The sequence below is a fragment of the Oreochromis aureus genome, linkage group 18 (genome assembly GCF_013358895.1).
Source record: "Oreochromis aureus strain Israel breed Guangdong linkage group 18, ZZ_aureus, whole genome shotgun sequence".
NCBI lineage: Eukaryota > Metazoa > Chordata > Actinopteri > Cichliformes > Cichlidae > Oreochromis > Oreochromis aureus.
Genome location: NC_052959.1, coordinates 13,682,285 through 13,705,834, shown reverse-complemented (window position 1 = coordinate 13,705,834; position 23,550 = coordinate 13,682,285). Strand labels below are relative to the sequence as shown.

The 23,550-nt window shown below is 41.1% G+C and overlaps 1 protein-coding gene across 1 annotated transcript in view; it reads right to left on the bottom strand.

The window, feature by feature from the left end:
* Positions 1 to 116: 116 nt before the first annotated feature.
* The window catches only part of LOC120434388 (deleted in malignant brain tumors 1 protein-like), a 25,557-nt gene continuing 2,123 nt past the window's right edge, over positions 117 to 23,550 (bottom strand). The window contains exons 2-10 of the mRNA XM_039602421.1: positions 13,070 to 13,441; positions 12,306 to 12,614; positions 11,377 to 11,691; positions 9,969 to 10,292; positions 9,305 to 9,613; positions 8,902 to 9,189; positions 3,045 to 3,377; positions 1,822 to 1,904; positions 117 to 1,731 (exon numbers count right to left, since the gene is read on the bottom strand). Of these exons, the coding sequence (XP_039458355.1) occupies positions 1,627 to 1,731; positions 1,822 to 1,904; positions 3,045 to 3,377; positions 8,902 to 9,189; positions 9,305 to 9,613; positions 9,969 to 10,292; positions 11,377 to 11,691; positions 12,306 to 12,614; positions 13,070 to 13,441 (2,438 nt within the window). The 3' untranslated portion in view covers positions 117 to 1,626. The remainder of the gene's footprint in view (positions 1,732 to 1,821; positions 1,905 to 3,044; positions 3,378 to 8,901; positions 9,190 to 9,304; positions 9,614 to 9,968; positions 10,293 to 11,376; positions 11,692 to 12,305; positions 12,615 to 13,069; positions 13,442 to 23,550) is intronic.

The following is a 23,550-nucleotide window of genomic DNA, read 5'->3' as shown; positions in this document are numbered from 1 at the left end:
GGTGGTTAACAAGATGACAGAAGGATGATAACTAGCAGGAAAAAAAGACATCACATTTAATACAATCACATTTTAAAAATTTTATTTCAACAAATTTTAAAATGTGACAGAAAAATAGTGATGCAAAAAACTTCACAGTAGTAGAAACTAAAGTCGAAGCAAAGCTATAGCCTTTTACTGATCATGAGCATTACTGCAGCCGAACAAACTTTATTTAACACAGAAATAAAAGCACAAATATTTAATGTACTAACAGGAAATAAAGCCGCTAATTAAGATTCTCTGTGACAGCAGTCCTACTAGCTGTGTTGATCTTGGACAGCAGGGGGCGTAGCTTTACCAACTTATATAAATCTGGGACTCTCCACCGTTTGACCCTAGAACAGAAGAAGCTTCTCGGATGAGAGGTGAAACGTCTTCAAGCAACTTAAAGAACCATCACAGTGGTCAGAGAGCTCAACAGTAGAGTACAGCAAGTTCAGCAAAAGATGTTGTTCGCTGGGAACATGGTGTGAAAAATTTCAATGATCCTAGCTGAGCTGTGTCAGTATTACTCAGCACATTACAGCCACATGTTGGATCAGTGGTGTCTGACATGCTCTCAGAAATTAGTATATTTTCCTTGACTTTGTAACTTCACAGATGGGTGAATGAAGACACTACATATGTCCCACAAAAACTTGTTAGCCACAAGGACGGAGTCAAAGACAGGCCTGATTAAATCTGCGGGGGTCTAGTCGGTTCTACTGACATAATCCAGCCTAATGTGACCAGATCCCAACAAAGTAAATGTGGGTCAGTGAGGGTTTTTGTTTGGGACATGTTACTGATGGTGAGAGGTGGTTTGAAATTTTCACATCAAACATGTGAAGGAGTTTTAGCTTCCTCTGAGCTGACATTAATGTTAGAGATATTTTTGGTCTTTCTAAACTTGTGGACTCCACTTTTCTGTTGCAATAAAAGGCTGACAGTTTAGCTTAGTTCAAGAAATCTTCAAACGTCACACAACCACAACATCTCAGGTTTATTAGCCTCTCATACCCTTATCTTTCTCACTGACTTCCTGTGTCTCTGCTGTCAGCTCTGTTCGCACATTTTATATATTTTAAGCTATAAGCTGCATGGATGTGAGTCTTGAGTCGCCCCTGTTTTCCTTATATTCGCTATTTCTTAATGACATGACTTTCAGACACTGTTCATCAGCTGTAGTTTCTGACTCCTGTCATGTCTTCCCTGCAAACTGCAAACCACACTGAGATATACAAGCTAAAAACTGTTGGATGATGTCATTCATTTAACCCCCCCTGGCTCCCGCTGCATACTTCTCCTTCTCATCACTGTCATACATTCCTGCTGGTAGTGCAACAGGATAGGAGGCTATAAATAAGGGAACTTGTTTTTTTAAAGTGGCAAATAATTTCAAACATTCAAGAGTACAAAGACATCACAAACTGACATACATTCTGTCAGCTAGCTAAAGATAGAGGTTATTGAGGGGAAAAATACTGAATCTGTAAAAACTTCACTTGTAGAAACAGAGAAAGATGAAAAAACAAAAACGAGAGAGAGAGAGTGAGAGAGAGATAGAAACACACACAAGTTTGAAGTCCTCTATGTGTTTCTATTCTATTCTATTTCTTGGACTGCTTCCTCCTCGGCCTCCACTTCTTCATCTCTGGAAACATCCATCTCATCGTTCTCCTTTTTGTCTGATTTCTGCTTTTTGATGACCTGCAGAGACGGGACACAATCCATGTTACTGTTCCTACACTTCTCAGCTACTACTATGTTTAATATATGCTTTTATTTACTCTGATGTACCTTATAGTAGAAATGAAGGGCAATGTTCTCCAAAAGAAGAATCAGTGGCAGGAAAACATATCTCAGGATTGGAGTTCTTGAATCTGTGGAAAGAGATCAGTCACCATCACTTACCACAAAATCTTGTGAAAAATCTCCTCATAAATCATTTATGTTACCATCCAGAGATTATGAAACAATGGGCTCCCAGTGAATGAAAAGACCCTCTCCACCTATCTCCCAACTGTCCTCAACACGATATTATCCAGACACACATGGTTTAGGAGGTGTGGCTCCATCTGACCAATACAGTGACGACATTGCAACATTGTAGACTGAACAGCAGCCACTAATGAAACACCTAAAGTTTGAAAAGCTTTAGGTCGTCGAACAATTTGTGTTTTTTTATGTGTGTATCCACAGTTATTCAGTGAATATGTTCTTAAAGTGAGAGTCTGAATGTGATGTTGAGAGATTCAACAAAAGTATTCAATGTGCTGTGAAGGAATTAACATTTTATAACCACAATTTTCAGGGGCTCAGCAGGTGTGGGCTATTTCTTTGTTCAAGAAATAAATTCCAGGTATTTTTTAAATCCTTTTTCTGTGTCGATGAAAACATTTCAACATGATGCAGTCAAACTATCACTGCCATGATCAGTAGATGCTACTGACTGTGTGGATTGTAGATGGAGGATCTATAAGCAGATGCTAAAACAGGGTTGAAATGAAAGCGACCCATTTATTTTGGCTAATGACAAGCATTAGCAAGACAAAGGCAAAAAAGAGAAACTGAAACCTTTAACATGGAAAACACACTAGAGCAAGATAAAGACCTGCTCTGTCAAATGGAAAAAGAAGACGATGACTTTATACAGTACAGACACACACGGGCAATCAGGGAAGCAGAGACAGCCGTGGAGAACGAGACACAGCTGAATTAAATCACAGAAAACTAAACAATGGAAGCAAAACTAAAAGCAAAGCACACTCGCTCTCAAAATAAAACATGAAGTGCGATAACTAAATGTGGAAAACAGACACATGAATGAATGAGCACAGAACACTGGGCGAGGAATTAAACTTTAAAGCAACGAGGAACTGAAAACAAGACTAAATAGACTAAGAACAAGTGCAAATGCAAAACAAGACTTGAAAGTTTAAAAAACTCAAAACATTCCGTAAACTGACCCAGGACACTCACAGCAAACAGAAATGTTGAGTTCTGTTGTCTCCTTAACTTACATATAACGGAGACATAAATCCACTCCGTCTTAGGAGAAGTGAATGTTCCTGCTGTCAGAGTTATCTCATACACACAGCTGTAGCTGCCCTCGTGTTCAAAGTCAGCTACAGGGAAACTAAAGGAGGCTGAGCTGCTGTCAGATGTCTTATTGTGTTTGATGTGTTTGATGTTGGAGTCATAGTAGATGAGATTGAAAACTCCTCCTGAATAGCGATCATTGTTTGAGCAGGTGAAGATGAAGCTGTAGCCCTTCATGATTTCTCTACCTTCAGGAACCTCAGTCAGTCCTCCATTTGAAGATGTCACAGAGATGCTGGGCTGTTGCAGCGACACTGAGAACAAAAGAAACAACAAATAAAGAAGCTGTATTGAAAAAGAGGCACCACCTGGTGGCTGAAAAAACTTTTTCAACATTCCAGAATACAGAGGAGAGGGTCCATGCAACTTGTTATAAGCGCTCAGAACAAATCCTGCATCTTTGCTGGTATGGAGGTGCACTAGTCAAGCAACATATACAACATACACCATCCAGACAACATCTTTTTCAGGGACTAGTTTTCATATTTCAACAAGACAACGCTAAACTGCATACTGGATCTATTAAATCAGCATGCCTTCACAAAAGAAGAGTATAGGTGCTGAACTGGCCTGCCTGCAGTCCAGACCTTTCATTGACTGAAAACATGTGATCCATCATTAAACAAAAAAGACAGCTCAGGTCGAGCTGCTAGAATCCTTTATCCCTCAAGAATAGGGCAACATTTCTCTCCCAAAAGTCCAGCAATTCTTTGGTGCTCAGACATTTCAGTTTAATTCAGTTCATATACACACATATACATACATATACACATACAAACATACACACACATTATATTTATATATATATATATATACACACACACACACACACAGTGGCTTGCAAAAGTATTCGGCCCCCTTGAACTTTCCCACATTTTGTCACATTACAGCCACAAACATGAATCAATTTTATTGGAATTCCAGGTGAAAGACCAATACAAAGTGGTGTACACGTGAGAAGTGGAACGAAAATCATACATGATTCCAAACATTTTTACAAATAAATAACTGCAAAGTGGGGTGTGCGTAATTATTCAGCCCCTGAGTCAATACTTTGTAGAACCACCTTTTGCTGCAATTACAGCTGCCAGTCTTTTAGGGTATGTCTCTACCAGCTTTGCACATCTAGAGACTGAAATCCTTGCCCAGCTCAGTCAGATTAGATGGACAGCGTTTGTGAACAGCAGTTGTCAGATCTTGCCGCAGATTCTCGATTGGATTTAGACACCAGACAGGTCAGGGATAAAGTTATTGAGAAATTTAAAGCAGGCTTAGGCTACAAAAAGATTTCCCAAGCCTTGAACATCCCACGGAGCACTGTTCAAGCGATCATTCAGAAACGGAAGGAGTATGGCACAACTGTAAACCTACCAAGACAAGGCCGTCCACCTAAACTCACAGGCCGAACAAGGAGAGCACTGATCAGAAATGCAGCCAAGAGGCCCATGGTGACTCTGGACGAGCTGCAGAGATCTACAGCTCAGGTGGGGAATCTGTCCATAGGACAACTATTAGTCGTGCACTGCACAAAGTTGGCCTTTATGGAAGAGTGGCAAGAAGAAAGCCATTGTTAACAGAAAACCATAAGAAGTCCCGTTTACAGTTTTCCACAAGCCATGTGGGGGACACAGCAAACATGTGGAAGAAGGTGCTCTGGTCAGATGAGACCAAAATGGAACTTTTTGGCCAAAATGCAAAACGCTATGTGTGGCGGAAAACTAACACTGCACATCGCTCTGAACACACCATCCCCACTGTCAAATATGGTGGTGGCAGCATCATGCTCTGGGGTGCTTCTCTTCAGCAGGGACAGGGAAGCTGGTCAGAGTTGATGGGAAGATGGATGGAGCCAAATACAGGGCAATCTTGGAAGAAAAACTCTTGGAGTCTGCAAAAGACTTGAGACTGGGGCGGAGGTTCACCTTCCAGCAGGACAACGACCCTAAACATAAAGCCAGGGCAACAATGGAAAGGTTTAAAACAAAACATATCCATGTGTTAGAATGGCCCAGTCAAAGTCCAGATCTAAATCCAATCGAGAATCTGTGGCAAGATCTGAAAACTGCTGTTCACAAACGCTGTCCATCTAATCTGACTGAGCTGGAGCTGTTTTGCAAAGAAGAATGGGCAAGAATTTCAGTCTCTAGATGTGCAAAGCTGGTAGAGACATACCCTAAAAGACTGGCAGCTGTAACTGCAGCAAAAGGTGGTTCTACAAAGTATTGACTCAGGGGGCTGAATAATTACGCACACCCCACTTTGCAGTTATTTATTTGTAAAAAATGTTTGGAATCATGTATGATTTTCGTTCCACTTCTCACGTGTACACCACTTTGTATTGGTCCTTTACGTGGAATTCCAATAAAATTGATTCATGTTTGTGGCTGTAATGTGACAAAATGTGGAAAAGTTCAAGGGGGCCGAATACTTTTGCAAGCCACTGTATCTATCTATCTATCTCTCTATATCTATCTCTATCTATCTATCTCTCTATATCTATCTCTATCTATCATATATATATATATACATACACACACACACACTGGCTGAAGAAGCTGACTGCACTCCATGAGCGTCTGGCAGCACAAATGAACCAGCTGCTAGTTAACGAGAGACACCGGAATGGCTAACCGAAAGGTCGGACGGTCCTGATCCCCAAGGACCCCAAGAAGGGACCGCCCCATCCAACTACCGACCAATAACCTGCCTCAGTACTACATGGAAGCTCCTGTCAGGCATCATATCGGCTAAGATGAACAGGCACATGGGTCAATACATGAGCGGGGCACAGAAAGGAATTGGCAAGAATACCAGAGGCGCAAAACACCAGCTACTGGTAGACAGAACAGTCAGCCGAGACTGCAAGACCAGACTGACCAACCTGTGCACAGCCTGGATTGATTACAAGAAGGCCTATGACTCAATGCCCCACAGCTGGATACTGGAATGCCTAGAATTGTACAAGATCAACAGGACCCTAAGAGCCTTCATCAGGAACTCAATGGGGATGTGGCGTACAACACTAGAGGCCAACTCCAAGCCCATAGCACAAGTCACCATCAAGTGCGGGATCTACCAAGGAGATGCTCTGTCCCCACTGCTGTTCTGCATAGGCCTGAACCCCCTCAGTGAGATCATTGACAAGACTGGCTACGGATACCGACTATGGAACGGAGCGGTTGTCAGCCACCTCCTGTACATGGATGACATCAAGCTGTATGCCAAGAGTGAACGAGACATCGATTCACTGATACACACTACCAGGATATACAGCAATGACATTGGAATGTCGTTCGGACTGGAGAAGTGTAGTCGGATGGTAACAAAGAGAGGGAAGGTAGTCAGAACTGAGGGGATTGAACTACCAGAAGGCAACATTGCAGATATAGAGGACAGTTACAAGTACCTGGGGATCCCATAGCGAATGGGAACCATGAAGAGGCCGCTAGGAAAGCTGCAACCACCAAGTACCTGCAGAGGGTCAGGCAAGTCCTGAGGAGTCAGCTGAACGGTAAGAACAAGATCCGGGCCATCAACACCTCACGCCCTGCCCGTGATCAGGTACCCTGCTGGGGTAATAGGCTGGCCAAAGGAGGAGATAGAAGCCACTGACATAAAGACAAGAAAGCTCCTGACCATGCATGGAGGGTTTCACCCCAAGTCCAGCACCCTGAGGCTGTACGCTAAGCGGAAGGAAGGGGGCCGGGGACTGGTGAGTGTCAGCACCACAGTCCAGGATGAGACAAGAAACATCCACGAATACATCACGAAATGGCCCCAACTGACAGCGTGCTCAGTGAATACCTCAGGCAGCAGAAACCCAAGAAAGAGGAGGAAGGCGAGGAACCATCATGGAAGGACAGGCCCCTCCACGGTATGTACCACCGGCAGATAGAGGAGGTGGCTGATATCCAGAAATCCTACCAGTGGCTGGACAAAGCTGGACTGAAAGATAGCACAGAGGCACTAATCATGGCAGCACAAGAACAAGCTCTGAGTACAAGATCCATAGAGGCTGGGGTCTATCACACCAGGCAAGACCCCAGGTGCAGGCTGTGTAAAGATGCCCCAGAGACAATCCAGCACATAACAGCAGGGTGCAAGATGCTAGCAGGCAAGGCGTACATGGAACGCCATAACCAAGTGGCCGGCATAGTGTACAGGAACATCTGTGCCGAGTATAACTTGGAAGTCCCAAGGTCAAAATGGGAGATGCCCCCAAGGGTGATGGAGAATGACCGAGCTAAGATCCTGTGGGACTTCCAGATGCAGACGGACAAAATGGTGGTGGCTAACCAACCGGACATAGTGGTGGTAGACAAACAGAAGAAGATGGCTGTAGTGACCGATGTAGCGGTTCCGAATGACAGCAATATCAGGAAGAAGGAACACGAGAAGCTGGAGAAATACCAAGGGCTCAGAGAAGAGCTCTAGAGGATGTGGAGGGTGAAGGTAACGGTGGTCCCGTGGTAATCGGAGCACTAGGTGCGGTGACTCCCAAGCTAGGCGAGTGGCTCCAGCAGATCCCGGGAACAACATCGGAGATCTCTGTCCAGAAGAGCGCAGTCCTGGGAACAGCTAAGATACTGCAAGAGGACCCTCAAGCTCCCAGGCCTCTGGTAGAGGACCCGAGCTTGAAGGATAAACCGCCCAAGAGGGGCGTGCTGGGTGTGTTTTTATATATACACACACACACACACATACATACATACATACATACATACATACATATATATATATATATATATATATATATATATATATATATATATATATATATATATATATATATATATATATATATATATATACACACACACACACACCCTCAAGGTGCTTTACATTATTAAGATAAGATAAGTCATTATTATTAAGATAAGTCATTAACATACAGACTGAACAGTTTTAAAAATAAACCACGCCTGTCACATGAATTATGAATTCCTATGAATTAGCACTTGGGAACATTGGGAAAGAAAGGCTCCCTTTTAACAGAAAGAAACCTTTGGCCAAACCAAGGATTTCGATTCTAGAGTTAACAGGGAGTCAATGAAGAAATGTCAACATGAGAGAAATATGCTTTCTCTTTCTCTCAGTCTCTCGCAGCTGCATTTTGGATCAACGGAAAACTTTTCTGGGAGTTTTTAGGACAGCATGATAAAAATAAATTACAGTAGTCCAGCCTAGTAACAAATCCATGAACTAGTTTTTCATCATCACTCTGAGACAGGATACTTCTCATTAATAGATATTGTGCAAATGGAAGAAAGCAGTCCTACATATTTGTTTAGTATGTGCATTGAAGGAATGTTTTGCCATTTGAGATTTGCAAATAATTATATTCCAATTTTTACTTAGATTTTACACATCAGGCCAACTTTTTTTGGAAATGGTTTTATTCTTGCTTTTTCCTTTAGCAACTGCCAGGTCAAACCCCAGTCAGACACAAAAAGCAAAACTCCTACATAGATGGCTATAAAAATTAAAAATTAGGAAAATGTTTTTATTCACATAGGGGGTATTTTAATTTATTGATTGAAGTGAACACTGGCATACAATGAAGTTAGGTTTCTGCAATCTCAGACATAAGTGGGGAGTGACTATTAAGTGTTGCCGTTATTCGATGAACTGTTAAAATTAAGACTTCTTATCTTGATGGATGTTATATTTTCATGCTAAAAACCTGTAGTGGGCGTAACAAATAAACACACTATTTTCACTGTCACGTTATCACTGTCACTTTATCACTTTAATATAAACTATGGTACATTTTATTACCAGTAACAGAGACGTTGACAGAGTCACTTGTGGAGATGCTGGAGCCGTGTGAATATTCACACTGGTACAATCCATCCTTGTCAAAATCTACTTGGAGGATCTTGAATGTAGCAGAGTTGGTAGTTGATAGTTTTGTCTGACTGAATGAGCCTGAAATCTGCTTCAGAGTAAATTCTCCTTGTAGAAGCTGTTGGCTTTGAGGTGATATTGAACAAGTGATGCTGACATCGCTTCTCCGCTCAACTTTACCAGCAGGAGTCATGAAGATTCTGGGCTTTGGGAGGATCACTGAGAAAATAGCAGTCACTGTGAGACAGCGTGTGCAACTATAATGACAAAAGTCTCACTTGATTATATTCATGATTTTCATTGTTTATTATTTAAAAAAAAAATCACTTCTCACCTGAGCAGACAACACCAGCATCCTGACTGTGTGTACAGTCATGTGTCCCAAATCCTCTGTGCTGACACTCAGTCAGAGATCTCTCACTTCCTGAACAGTCCACATCATCAAGCCAGATGGATCCACTTCCCTCACCAAAGCGGGCTGATACAGCAGCACTCTGTGCCGTTCCACAGCCGAGCTCTCTACAAACCACCTCAGCATCATTCATGTCCCAGTTATCATCACAGATTGTTCCCCAAGTGTTGTTGTAAAAGATTTCGACTCTTCCAGAGCACAAAGTGCTTCCAGATAATCTGACTGGCACACCTAGGTACAGTAAACAAACACAATTAAATTCAAAAATTAAAACAATCCAAACCTGCAGTCCTTTACTCAGTCTACACACCGAACTGATTATGGATTATAACAAAATACTGACGGGACAGATTCAATGAATTGCTTCATGCTAACACTTGTTTAGCATTGCCAGAGATTTAGTATGAATCACAATGAGGACTGTGCATGCAGTATGTTCATATCTGAAGTTAAATAAAAAATCCCACACAAATGGAGGGGTAGATATAAACATAGACTATATGAGACAATGGCTCAAATCTAAAACTGTACAAATATTGTAACCTTAATTATTATATATTTACCTTTAATCAGTAATGTTTCTTACCTGAGCAGACAACACCAGCATCCTTACTGTGTGTACAGTCATGTGTCCCAAATCCTCTGTGCTGACACTCAGTCAGAGATCTCTCACTTCCTGAACAGGACACATCATCAAGCCAGATTTGTCCTCTTCCTTCACCAAAATGAGCTGACTTAGTGGCATTCAGAGCTGTTCCACAGTTTAACTCTCTGCAGACCACCTGAGCATCATTTAGGTCCCAGCTATCATCACAGACTGTTCCCCAGCTGTTACTGTGATTGATTTCAACTCTTCCAGAGCAACGAGCTGACTCAGACTTATCTGGATTAACTAATCTTATTGGATCACCTAACAAAAAAAAGACAAGATTAGACTGTGTGTTTCTAATTTTTTTATTACTTAAAGTCAAAGAAGCAAATAATGGTGAGTTTGGGTCACTGAAAAGAAAAAAGTAGAATAAATGAGCTTGTGATATAGTTCAACTCTTTAAGAGCAAATGCTATGTTTTTTCTATTCATAGTTTAGAACAGCAACTATTTGAACATCTTTGTGAGACTCATCTGAAGCGCACTCAAACTCACAGTGGAGAAATAAATGGTAAAAGCTCAGATGCACAGACATTTTTGTTTTTAAGTATTAGCAGTTTGAAAAGATGATGGAAAAAACATATTTCTCTGTAGATTACAGGTACATTTATTGGAGATAAAGTATCTGAATTTCAGAAGCAGGACCACGCCTCCAAACACACCCTTCCAGTTCTTATCTATATATGATCCCCACTCCTACAAGCTGTTCATTCTCATTTTCCTTCCCACCCTTTTTCAGTTCTTTCACTTCTTTCACATCTCGTTCATACATGAGTCTTCCTGAGTTTCTCTGATAAAGCTACATGTTTTTCCGTTTGTCATTCTGTTTCTTCCTAGTTTGTGTTCGACCTTCTTTCCTGTGCATCTTTGCCAGTTTGATGAAAGCCCAGTTGGGATAACCACGTTTTTTAAGAGCACTGACTGACACAAACGGAAAGGTCCAGAAACTTACACTGGATCCAAAGAATCCAGATGAAACCTGATGTGGTCTCACTCTTCACTTCTTCAAGACTCTTTAAGTACGGTGGCCCTGAGAGGCCAAACGGACTGCAACTTCAGAAAACACTTGGCCTCTCAGAGCCACCGTACTTAAGGGATAAATCCCACTAGAGCTTAAAAACCTGGACTCTCCATTATTTGGTCATAGAACAGAAAAAGCTTCTCGATTGAGAGGCAGAACATCTTCAGGAACCTTCCAGTCACTTTTCTTTCCAAGCTCATTAGGTGGCACAGTTTGGTTACTTTAAGAGTTGATTTCCACTGCTCACCCTGAATGTTGATACTAAACACACACTGACAAAACTACTGTGAGTTAATGATAAATCTGTTGATGATTAAAGACGTACCTGAACAGATGACACCAGCATCTTTATTGTGTTTACAGCTGTTTTTCCCAAATCTTCTGTGCTGACACTGGATTATAGATCTTTCATTTCCAGAACAGGACACATCATCAAGCCAGATTGGTCCACTTCCATCACCAAAATGGGCCTTTTTAGGAGCTGCCAGAGCTGTCCCACAGTCTAACCGTCTGCAGACCACCTCAGCGTCATTTAAGTCCCAGCCATCATCACAGACTGTTCCCCAACTTTTTTGATGATAGATCTCAACTCTTCCAGAGCAACGAGTGGACCAAGAACCAGTTAATTTGATGCTTTCACCTAAACACATAAAAGAATGACATCCACTTTAAACAGAATACACAGTATTTTTTGATGATATCAAATGCACTTGAACACACAATTAATGATGCAAGTGACAAAAGCTGCACATAGTCCAACTTTAGTTTTTCAGACAAATCTATTGGAAGGTTTAAAGTACGATTTATCTTTGAATTACAGCTGCATTCATAGTAGAACATGTTAGTACTTAATGCTACACTGTATGGTTACTTCAAGAAGTCAGTTGGTGCTCACCATGAATTTTAGTTGAAAACTAACTCACTGACAAATGAATAATAATGATGAAGTTGTAAAAGAAAAGAACAAAAATGTTCAACTACGTTTGATATTGTCTAGATCAGGGGTCCCCAATCCCAGTCCACGAGGGCCGGTGTCCCTGCAGGTTTTAGATCTCACCCTGGGTCAACACACCTGAATCACATGATTAGCTCATTACCAGGCCTCTGGAGAACTTCAAGACATGTTGAGAAGGTAATTTATCCATTTAAATCAGCTGTGATGGATCAAGGACACATCTAAAACCTGCAGGGACACCGGCCCTCGTGGACTGGGATTGGGGACCCCTGGTCTAGATGGTTTTGTATGTATCTCACCTGAACAGATGACACCAGCGTCCTTTTGGTGTGTGCAGTCGTGTGTCCCAAATCCTTTGTGCCGACACTTAGTTAGAGAACTTTCACTTCCTGAACAGGAGACATCACCCAGCCAGATTTGTCCTGTTCCTTCACCAAAGTGAGATGATCGAGGAGCACTCAGCGCTTTCCCGCAGTTTAACTCTCTGCAGACCACCTCAGCATCGTTAAGGTCCCAATCATGATCACAGACTGTTCCCCATCTGTTGTTGTGATAGATTTCAACTCTTCCAGAGCAAAGACCGGATTGATGCCCAGCTAATCTGATTTCTAAGCACAGAAAGTATAAAGCATATACGCAGTTTTGATTGAAAAGTATTCAGTAATTTGAGGTTAAAGAGGTTAAGAATAAAATCAACAAATTGAAATAACTAACAATAAACATGATGACACAGACAGGAGAACACAGAGGCACTGTGAGGAAATAAAACAAGAAATAACTAAGAGCCAGTGTACATGGAACAAACTGTACCACAACAGCATGTTTCACAAAGCTGTTGGTATTTTTACAGTGAATGTGAGGTTTTAATTTTAAACCCTTTGATGCTCGTCTCAAACATACAATGTAACTAATAAAAGCCACATATAATCACATGGCAGCTTTTTAAAGAAAGTTATCATCAGTTTTACAGTATAATAAGTAACAGATGTATTTCTCTCTGAATTACAGCTGCATGGACCATTTTGTTACTGAATACTGTGTATGAGACAAAAAAACATCTCACCTGAACAGACGACACCAGCATCCTCATAATGTTCACAGTCATGTGAACCAAATCCTCTGTGCTGACATTCAGTTAGAGAACTTTCACTTCCTTTACAGGACACTTGATCCAGCCAGATTTGTCCTGTTCCTTCACCAAAGTGAGCTGATTGGGGGGCCTCCAGTGCCGGTCCACAGCCTAACTGTCTGCAGACCACCTCAGCATTATTTATGTCCCAGCCATCATCACAGACTGTTCCCCATCTGTTCTTGTGATAGATTTCAACTCTTCCAGAGCAACGAGCTGACTCAGACTTATCAGGATTAACTAATCTTATCTGAGCATCTGACAAAAGAAAGAGCAGATTAAATTGTGTGTTTCTTCTTTTCTTTTCTTTTCTTATTCATTTATTTTATTTTAAGTCAAAGAAGTAATAATGGTGTAAATGTGTCACTAAATGAGCCACAATTTAGAAATGTGGAAACGTAGAAATGTGTGGAGTATCAGGATGACAAAGCAAATCTAATGAATAATTGAGGAAGGAAACGCAGTGAGAAAATGAAAAAAATGAAATTACATTTTTTTTTTAAAAACAATCATTTTGTAAAATTCTGAATTCTGATTTTCAAAGATAGTTTTTGAGTGTTTAGTTTTCTTCATTAAATCTTTTCCACTGACTTTAATTAGTCATGCTTTCATAGTTCAGTTAGAAATGCTTATTTTACTTTAAAATTTGTTTCCCATTAAAATATCAAATAATCACTTATTCTGTAATTTAAACTGTGTTGATGTTAAGAAAGTAATTTGCAATTGCTTTAAGAATGTTTAATATTATCATATAATTAATTACTAATTAATCAAATGAATTATTGACTTATTTTCATGTCTTTTCAACTTCTCCATATTTACAAAGTCCAGAAAAAGTTGTGGAAAGTACAGCAAAACAGAGGGTGGAGGTGTAAAGTGTCTGTAATTGATAACTGTGTGGTACAAACATTAAGGTGCACAGGCTTAGTTAGCAATCTGAGAGAAGATACTCAGGGTATTGTGTCAAACTGATATCATTTTATTTTATTCCATTCTATTGTGTACAGTATCTATTGTGTTTTTCACATTTTTCTATGTAACTTTGCACTGTCCACTTTCTGCAGTAACAAAACAAATTTCCCACATGTGGGACTAATAAAGGTTATCTCATCTTATCTTATCTGCCCCTATTTTTACCTTTTATTACATATGATCTGGACATTATGTTCATTTATGTTCATGGTTGAACTGTGACAAATGTGTATTTGTCTCTGGTGATGCTGAGGGCTACAAAAAGGCCAGATACGACCTAGGTAGAGCCATCAGAGAAGCCAATAGGGGTGCGTATTGGCAAGAATCTGGCGATACAATATGTATCATAATACAGGGTAGACGATACGATATATATTGCGATACTAAAAGCCAGATGATATTTGTGTTTAGTCGGACTAAATTTAATTAGGAAAACTCACAGTAAGCAGTCCAAACTGGTAAATGCCTGACATGAGCCATCTGAGACGAAAACACTGTCTCTCTAACTTCAAAATGAATGGAGAAATTAACATCTGCCTTATTACAAGTCATGTCAAATAAACAAACAAAAACTACTTTACTGAAATATCAACTATTTTTTTAACATGAAAAAAGGAAACAATGTAACACCGAGGTCTTACTTGCTAAGTACTATGATTGTAAAATACTTATCCAAAAACTGCTCTATGGAGCATCAAAACAAAGCACTTTTTATGTGACCTTAACATAAACAAATATAAATCAAAATGAAATTGCTTGAAGAATCCAACCAAGTAAACATTAACAAATAATGTAAAGTGCTATTAAAATTAAGTGTTAATAAAATAAAGTACAGCTCCTCAATGTCCATCAATGGAATACTTTTAGTACAACCTGAAAAAGGGAATTTACTCATCTAAATAAAAGTGCTTATGAGACTCAACCAAAATATCAAACATTCTCAAATCTGAGATTTTACATGTTATAGTGTTTTCTCAGTGGTTATTTTTCAATTTCCAGATTTTTGTGCAGGAATACAAGCTGGTCGACATGGTCAGCTCTCAGGACACTTCTCTGTGCATTTACTATGCCTCCTGCAGAGGAGAAAACTCTCTCTGCAGACACACTTGTTCCAGGAATGCATAGGAAACTCCTTGCTACTTTGGATAGCTGAGGGTATTCCTGTTCATGGTCCTTCCACCAAGGGCTGCCTCTCACAGCCCTTTGCCTGTGAGAGGCAAAGGGCTCTCATCTCTGTATCTCTTGATCTCAGCTGCAGCAAAATCATGTTCTGATTTTGGTGCAGTATTGTCACTAGTAGAGGTAAACGTAGCTCCAAGCAAGTCCACCAATGCACATGAGGTCCTCTGTCTCTTTAGGGGTGGCCGAGGGATGGAGTCAAAGCTGTTTTTGATATGTGAGTGATGAGCCTCCTCTGTGGCATTCTCTTCCTCCACCTGTTTGTCAGTCTCCTTATTCTTTTGCTGCTGAAAAACATTAAATTCAACTAGAAAGCGAAAATTTCAGAAGAAATTTTACGTGTGCCTATGCCGCTGCTAATCACTGTAGTTTGCCATTCATACGGCTACAGAGAGCAAAACTCAGAAGAGCAGCCATTCTCCACCATGAACTATGGTAAAACAAACACCGCTCACGCTTCACAGATGACAGCTTACAGTTTTGTGTAAAGATGAAGTTACTTCAGACAGCGCCGATTTGCAGACGCCAGTGCACACAGGTTCATGAGCAGAAGTCCCATTGTACCACGGCAGACCCGACAATGTTTGCATGAACACGCTTTGAAGCATTACGTTATGGACCACTTTTCACACATGGTTGGTGTACCCAAACAGCCGGCTGTAGCTTTTCAACTCACAGCCCGACACACCCAAAAAACAGCCGAGACAGCACAGACTACGCCCGAGAGGCGTGATTGCAGGTGCCGCTCAGGTGGGTCCACCTCCCCTGCAGCGGCACTGCAGACCACGCCCTGCCACCACACACATGAAACACGTAAAATAAATATTTATGCACTTTTGCATTCACTTTTTGTTTTTTGTTATTTTTACACAGTGTTCTGAATGATGAACAATGGTCTACAGCCAATCTTGTGTATTATTATACAAACTTTGGTTGTAAGATTCAGATAACTATTTAATAAAAGCTAAATATTTTATATGAGAGTAAGAAAGAAAAGTATATCTTTGTGTCCACCTTTCTCTGTTAATGCCCTACCTGGCCCCCCTGGCAAAAGCTTTGCTAGATCCGCCCCTGCACAGTTACCAGCTGTCAGCTACACAAAAAGGAGCTTGGTGTATATTTGTCTGTCAGAAACAGTTCATAACTTCCTTCAACTCATTCATGTCACCTAAGGGTAAACCTGTTTCTCCATCACCTGTTCAGCTCTGATGATTCAGTAAGGACATCTGGTTTGGAACAGCCGTTTTTACAGCTGTGGCTGCAGCAAACATCAGCTGATACTAGAAATTAAAAGCAAATGAATTCTAACAACAGCTGATCAAGCTTAAACATGCTGCTGTTGTTTAGCGCGATAAACAAACAAGAGAGAAAAGCCGATCATTCATCAGTTTCATGACTGAAGTTTCAACAGGCGAGAGAATGACAGGGAGGCTGTCATAAAGTTCAACATCGGTAACTTAGCGCGCACACAGCTGTATACAAACTCCCTCGTGCTAGCTAGCACGCAGTACAAGTTATTGTAAGTGATTGAAAAGTCAGCACAACGAAAATAAACTACACCTAAACTCGGTTTATATCTGACCCAAATAGAGTGCAGGTCATAACTTACCTGAAATTCAGTTCACCTCACGCTCCTGCCTTCGCTTTCCCTGATCCACGATTGACCTCCGCGTTAGCAAACACCGGTCGATCGGGCGGTAGCCTCACCGCCTTTTATGTCTCGTTCGCGGCATGTCCTTTCTGTCACACACCGGTGGATAGCTGCCCTCTGTTGTAGCTCCACCACCAAACAACTCAGTTATTTTTTCCACATCGACATCAGCTGATACTAGAAATTAGAAGCAAATGAATTCTAACAACAGCTGATCAAGCTTAAACGTGCAGCTGTTGTTTAGGCGATAAACAAACAAGAGCGAAAAGCCGATCATTGATCAGTTTCATGATTGAAGTTGCAACAGGCAGAGAATGACAGGGAGGCTTCGTAACGACAGAATAAATCGTAATATTTTCTCTGAATGTGGCACGATTCCGTTTATACGGCAACTCTACGAACGAACCCTTATGAATAAAATAAAGTCCAACGTCAGTAACTTAGCGCGCAAGACACAGCTGTATACAAACTCCCGTCGTGCTAGCTAGCACGCAGTACGATTGTAAAAAGTCAGCACAATGAAAACAAACTACACCTAAACTCGGTTTATATCTGACCCAAATAGAGTGCAGGTCATAACTTCTTACCTGAAATTCAGTTCACCTCACGCTCCTGCCTTCGCTTTCCTGATCCACGATTGACCTCCGCGTTAGCAAACACGGTCGATCGGCGGTCGCGGCATGTCCTTTCTGTCATACACCGTGGATAGCTGCCCACTGTTGTAGCTCCGCATTGTAGCTCCGCATTATAGCACCACCAAACAACTCAGTTATTTTTTCCACATCCAGCTGTAACTCGATTCTGTGCGAGCATTTGCGAGACCGGGAGGTGAAAGGAGAGAGCCCTCGCTGTGCATTTGCAGCCAAGTGCGGCAGCTAGCTAGGTAGCCGGCTAGCTGTCAGGCAGGACCGAGGTCGTCAGAGCACTGTCGCTAATATGATAAAACAAGCAGATATTTGAAGTTTACACACCTACATTCTCGCCTGAAAATATCTTAAAAGTTGATTTTGTGACCTAGAAACACTAATAAAAGACATATAAAACGAAGTGGTGGCCGCCATTGTTTAACTCGGCAGAGGTGTGCTATGAATTGTGGGATATGGAGTTTTCCACCAAGCATAGAAGCCATTGTGTTTACAGTAACTATTCAATGGTTCGCGCAACCTTAAAACCTCAATGGTTCCTGAAAGCAGCGAGGCTGTCGCGCCATTGATATTGTCATCATTACGGTATCCAAATAAGGGTCGACAGGCTGTACCACTCCCGGCATACCACTAGAGAGAGCCAACACACCACAAATGAAGTTTGAAATTTGTTTCAATGGGACCAAAAGATGGCGCCAACACACCACAAATGAAGTCTGTTTATTTGGCGCCAAAAGATGAATTGGCCTAAATTTGCACTAAAATATTAATATTTAAAAACTATAAAAGTCATAAACACCAAAAGTCATGACATAATAGTCCAGCTCCAGCCGCACAAAATGATCTAACATATGTAACCCTAATGTCAAAACTGTTCGGCAGAGGAGCGCGGGAAAATTTTCACTAAAATATTAATATTTAAAAAACTATAAAATTCATAAACACCAAAAGTCATAGCACACCATTCCAGATCCGGCCGCACAAAATGAGGTAACATATATGAAGCTTTTCTCAAAACTGCGGGCGTGATACATGCCGAAATTTAGGCGGAAGATGGAGAATAATAATAACTAGAAAATTTGCATTTCCTGCGAAAATGCAGTGTGGATGCTGTAAAGCTGAAGCTGTCAGCTGAAACTAGCTGAAAAGCTGAAAAGTTGCAGAAGTTGTAAAACCTTTGCAAAAAATTGTAATAACTTTGCAGAAGCATAAGAACTTAGCAAAAATGTAATTACTTAGCAGAACTGCAATAACGTAAAGAAAACATAATACTTGGCAGAAATACAATAACATAGCAGAACTTAGCAGCAGAAATTAGAATAAATATTGTAACTTAGCAGAAACAAGATAACTTTTCAGAAATACAGGATTTTAGCAAACATGGTACAAGATTACATAGATACTTTATTTAAACAAAAATACCTAAACATTGCACAAATACTGTGATTTAGGACAAATACTACAACATAGCAGAAATGCTGTAATTCAGCAAATATACTATGCTATGGCACAAATAGAAAGAATATGCTCAAATACTATGATTTTGCTCAAATAATATGATTAAGCAATAATACTAAGATTTAGCAGAAATACTGTATTTAGCACAAATACCGAAAAGTAGCAGAAATACTGTAATTTAGCATAATAGTAATAACTTGCACAATTACAAATATGGACATGGTAAATGGCCTGTATTTATATAGCGCTTTTATGGTCCCTAAGGACCCCAAAGCTCTTTACATATCCAGTCATTCACATTCACACACTGGTGATGGCAAGCTACGTTGTAGCCACAGCCACCCTGGGGCGCACTGACAGGGGCGAGGCTGCTGAACACTGGCGCCACCGGGCTCTCTGACCACCATCAGTAGGCAACGAGTGAAGTGTCTTGCCCAAGGACACAACGACCGAGACTGTCCGAGCCGGACCTCGAACCGGTAACCTTCCGATTACAAGGCGAACTCCCAACTTTTGAGCCACGATCGCCCCATATATGGAAACACACATGCACAGAGACACACACAGGATCCAATTCAATCAACCAGTGTAAATATATTGATTTTAAATCACACAATAAAAACACCCATAAAAGGCTCTCTCTCTCTCTCTCTGTCATACACACACACACACACACACACACACACACACACACACACACACACACGCAGCAGCAGCAAGCAAGTGAACAAACAGGGCTGTACATACAGTGTTTCCTGTATGTTTCTAGGTGGGTCAAAAAAGCCTGGAGCTGCTTAATTTGAATCCACCAATCAGAAAGGCTATGTACTTTCCCCGCCAAAACAGGTGCACCTGTTTTTACACACGCAGCACAGAGACAGGATTTGTGCAGTCTATTTTTCATAGTGAGGACTCCTCTCAAACAAATGGCTATAATTTCCTTACCAGCTGCGCCACTGGGAAAGACAGTGAGCTCTTGGGAAACAGGGTGATGAGCAGTCAGAATTAGATCGCGGTGAGAGGCAAAGAGCGCCGTTTTTGGAGTTACAAAACGTCGTGTAACTCAAAAACTAGGTGGACTAGAAGCATAATTCTTGTACTGGGTGAATCAGCGGACTTTGGTGTACTTTTGACTGCGATTTTCATTGCTCTTTGTACATCCGTCGCTGAGATATGACGAGAGAAGAAACGGCAGACCTCAGATATGATTGGCTGGCTGGGAAGCCGTGCAGGCCCTGATATGTAAATTTGAATGTCTCAGTCCTCACAGAGGACCTGGCAAAAAATACATAGAAATAGTATGATTAAGCATAAATACTACATTTAGCAGAAATACTGTATTAAGCGACACGGTGGTTAGCACTGTTGCCGCACAGCAAGAAGGTCCTGAGTTCAATTCCACCATCAGGCGGGGTCTTTCTGTGTGGAGTTTGCATGTTCTCCCGTGTTTGCGTGGGTTCCCTCCGGTACTCCGGCTTCCTCCCACCGTCCAAAGACATGCAGCTTGTGGGGATAGGTTAATTGGATAATCCAAATTGTCACTAGGTGTGAATGTGAGTGTGAATGGTTGTCTGTCCTTGTGTGTTGGCCCTCATGACAGACTGGCGACCTGTACCCCGCCTCTCGCCCCTATGATAGCTGGGATAGGCTCCAGCGCCCCAGCGACCCTGAAAAGGATAAGCAGAAGCGAATGGATGGATGGACTGTATTAAGCAAAAATCCTATAAAAAGCAAAAATACTGTACTATGATTTGGTAGAAAAACTATAATTAATCAGAAATACTATATTTGGCAGAAATACTGTAATCAGCACATATACTGTAACATGACAGAAATTCCTCCACTTAGTAGTAATACTATAACATAACACAAATGTTATGATGAGTTGAGCGGCTGGTACTCTGGTGCAGTCAGCACAATCTGGAGCTGAACACTCTTAAAACTGTAGAGATGACAGTGGACTTCAGGAGACATCCCTCAACTCTGCCCCCCCTCATCATATCAGACAGCCCTGTGTCGACTGTGGAGATCTTCAAGTTGCTGGGTACCACCATCTCCCAGGACCTGAAGTGGGAGACCAACATCAACTCCATCCTCAAAAGACCCAGCAGAGGATGTACTTCCTGAGACAACTGGGGAAGTACAGTCTTCCACAGGAGCTGCTGATCCAGTTCTACACTGCAGTCATTGAGTCTGTCCTGTGCTCCTCCATCACAGTCTGGTATGGTGCAGCCACTAAACAGGACAGGTGCAGACTGCAGCAGACTGTACGGGCAGCAGAAAGGATCATCGGCGCCCCTGCCCTCCATCCAGGATCTGTACCTCTCAAGAACCAGGAAACGGGCAGGGAAAATCATCACAGACCCCTCACACCCTGGACACAGACTTTTTGATCTGCTGCCCTCTGGCAGACGGTACAGAAGCCTGCAAACCAGGACCACCCAACACAGGAACAGTTTCTTTCCCTCACCATCTCCTTCTAAACAGTTGAACTGTCACACCTCCCACTGCCAGACTGCAACTGCACCTTATGTACATTCTGTAGTATTCATTCCACCTCATTTCATTTCTGTATTTTATGTATATACGTTTAGATTAGTTTTTTATAGTTGGTTTACACAGCTTTGTGTATGTATGTGTATGCATGTGTAATGTATATATAGATACGTGTGTGTGTGTGGAGTGTGTGTGTGTGTGTGAGATTTACATTGCTGTGCTCGAGAGCCACCATCTACGGAACCAAATTCCTTGTATTTGTCTGCACATATACTTGGCCAATAAACACGATTCTGATGATTTGGCACAAAACCATGATTTGGCAAAAATACTATGATTTAGCAGACATACTATGATTGAGCAGAAGTACTAAGATGTAGTAAAAGTACTTTGATTTAAGAGAAATCAATTATGGAGGAGTAATACTTTAAAATGGGAGAAATATTGATACACACACACATTCACAGAGCCTAAAGGGAAGAGTATTTGTGCCATGGAGTGTTAAGAAGAATCTGAGGTCCATATTAGAAAAGCTGGTAAAAGTTTGCAGAATTGTAATAAATGATGAATATGAATTAGTGGTCTGTGACAGTGTATTAATTTGTAGGGCAAAAACACATGTTGCCCAAGGTGTAATTGAACCCACGACCTTTGGGTTGCAGACCTGTGTCATTACCAACTGCGCCACTGGGAAAGAGAGCGGCGCCTGGAAAACAGGGTGATGAGCAGTCAGAATCAGATTGCGGTGAGAGGCGAAAACGCGCGCGTTTTTGCAGTTACAAAACGTCGTGTAACTCAAAACTAGGTGGACTAGAAGCATAATTCTTGTACTGGGTGAATCAGCGGACTTTGGTGTACTTTGACTGCGATTTTCATTACTCTTTGTACATCCGTCGCTGAGATATGACGAGAGAAGAAACTGCAGACCTCAGATATGATTGGCTGGCTGGAAGCTGGCAGAAATATATAGTAATAGTGTGATTAAGCATAAATACTACATTTAGCAGAAATACTGTATTAAGCACAAATCCTATAAAAAGCAGAAATACTATATTAAGCAATATAAATATCCTATAAAAATGGTATAAAAGCAAAAAATACTGTAATATGATTTGGTAGAAAAACTATAATTAATCAGAAATACTATACTGGGCAGAAATACTATATTTAGCACAAATCTTATAAAATAGCAGAAATAGTATGATTCAGCACAATAGTAATAACTTAAACAGAAAAATTGGAAAAGCAAAATGGACAGCTGAAAAATGCTGAACATGCTAAGGGTCCTTCAAATGTACTTGTTAAATGAAAAAAAACTCAGCAAAAAAAGTGTAACAGTCACACAATCACAAATATGGAAACATATGGAAACACACATGCACAGAGAGACACACAGGATCAAATTCAGTCAACCAGCCTAAATATATTGAATTTAAATCATACAATAAGATGCTCCCATAAAACTCTGTCTCGCCTCTCTTTCTCTCTCTCTGTCACACACACACACACACACATACATAGGAGAGACAAGCAAGTTTCAGGTCAGTCAAGCAGCCTGGGAGCTGCTAAATTTGAATCCACCAATCAGAGAGGCTGTGTACTTTTTCCCGCCAAAACAGGTGCAGCCGTTTTACACACTCAGCACAGAGAGAGACAGGATTTCTGCAGTGTATTTCTCATAGTGAGGATTCCTCTCAAACAAATGGCCATAATTTCCTAACCGTGAGGGGCTAGAACGGTCATTCTTACACCTGCTTTTGTTCAGAAGAGATGGGGAATCTTAAAGTGTTGACAATTTATCATTAAAATATGAATTATTAAAGATATTTGACTTCTAATGCACCATAACTGAGTAGAGCAAAGCAAAACTGCCTTGACTTGCCCTCAAACAACGCTTTCTAACTCTAAATCTATTTGGAGTATCAATATCATTCTTTCACCGTAAGAGACAGCAGGCTTTGGTGAACAATCATGGAAATTTTCAGGTCTCTGTGAAATCCATTAAAAGATATGAC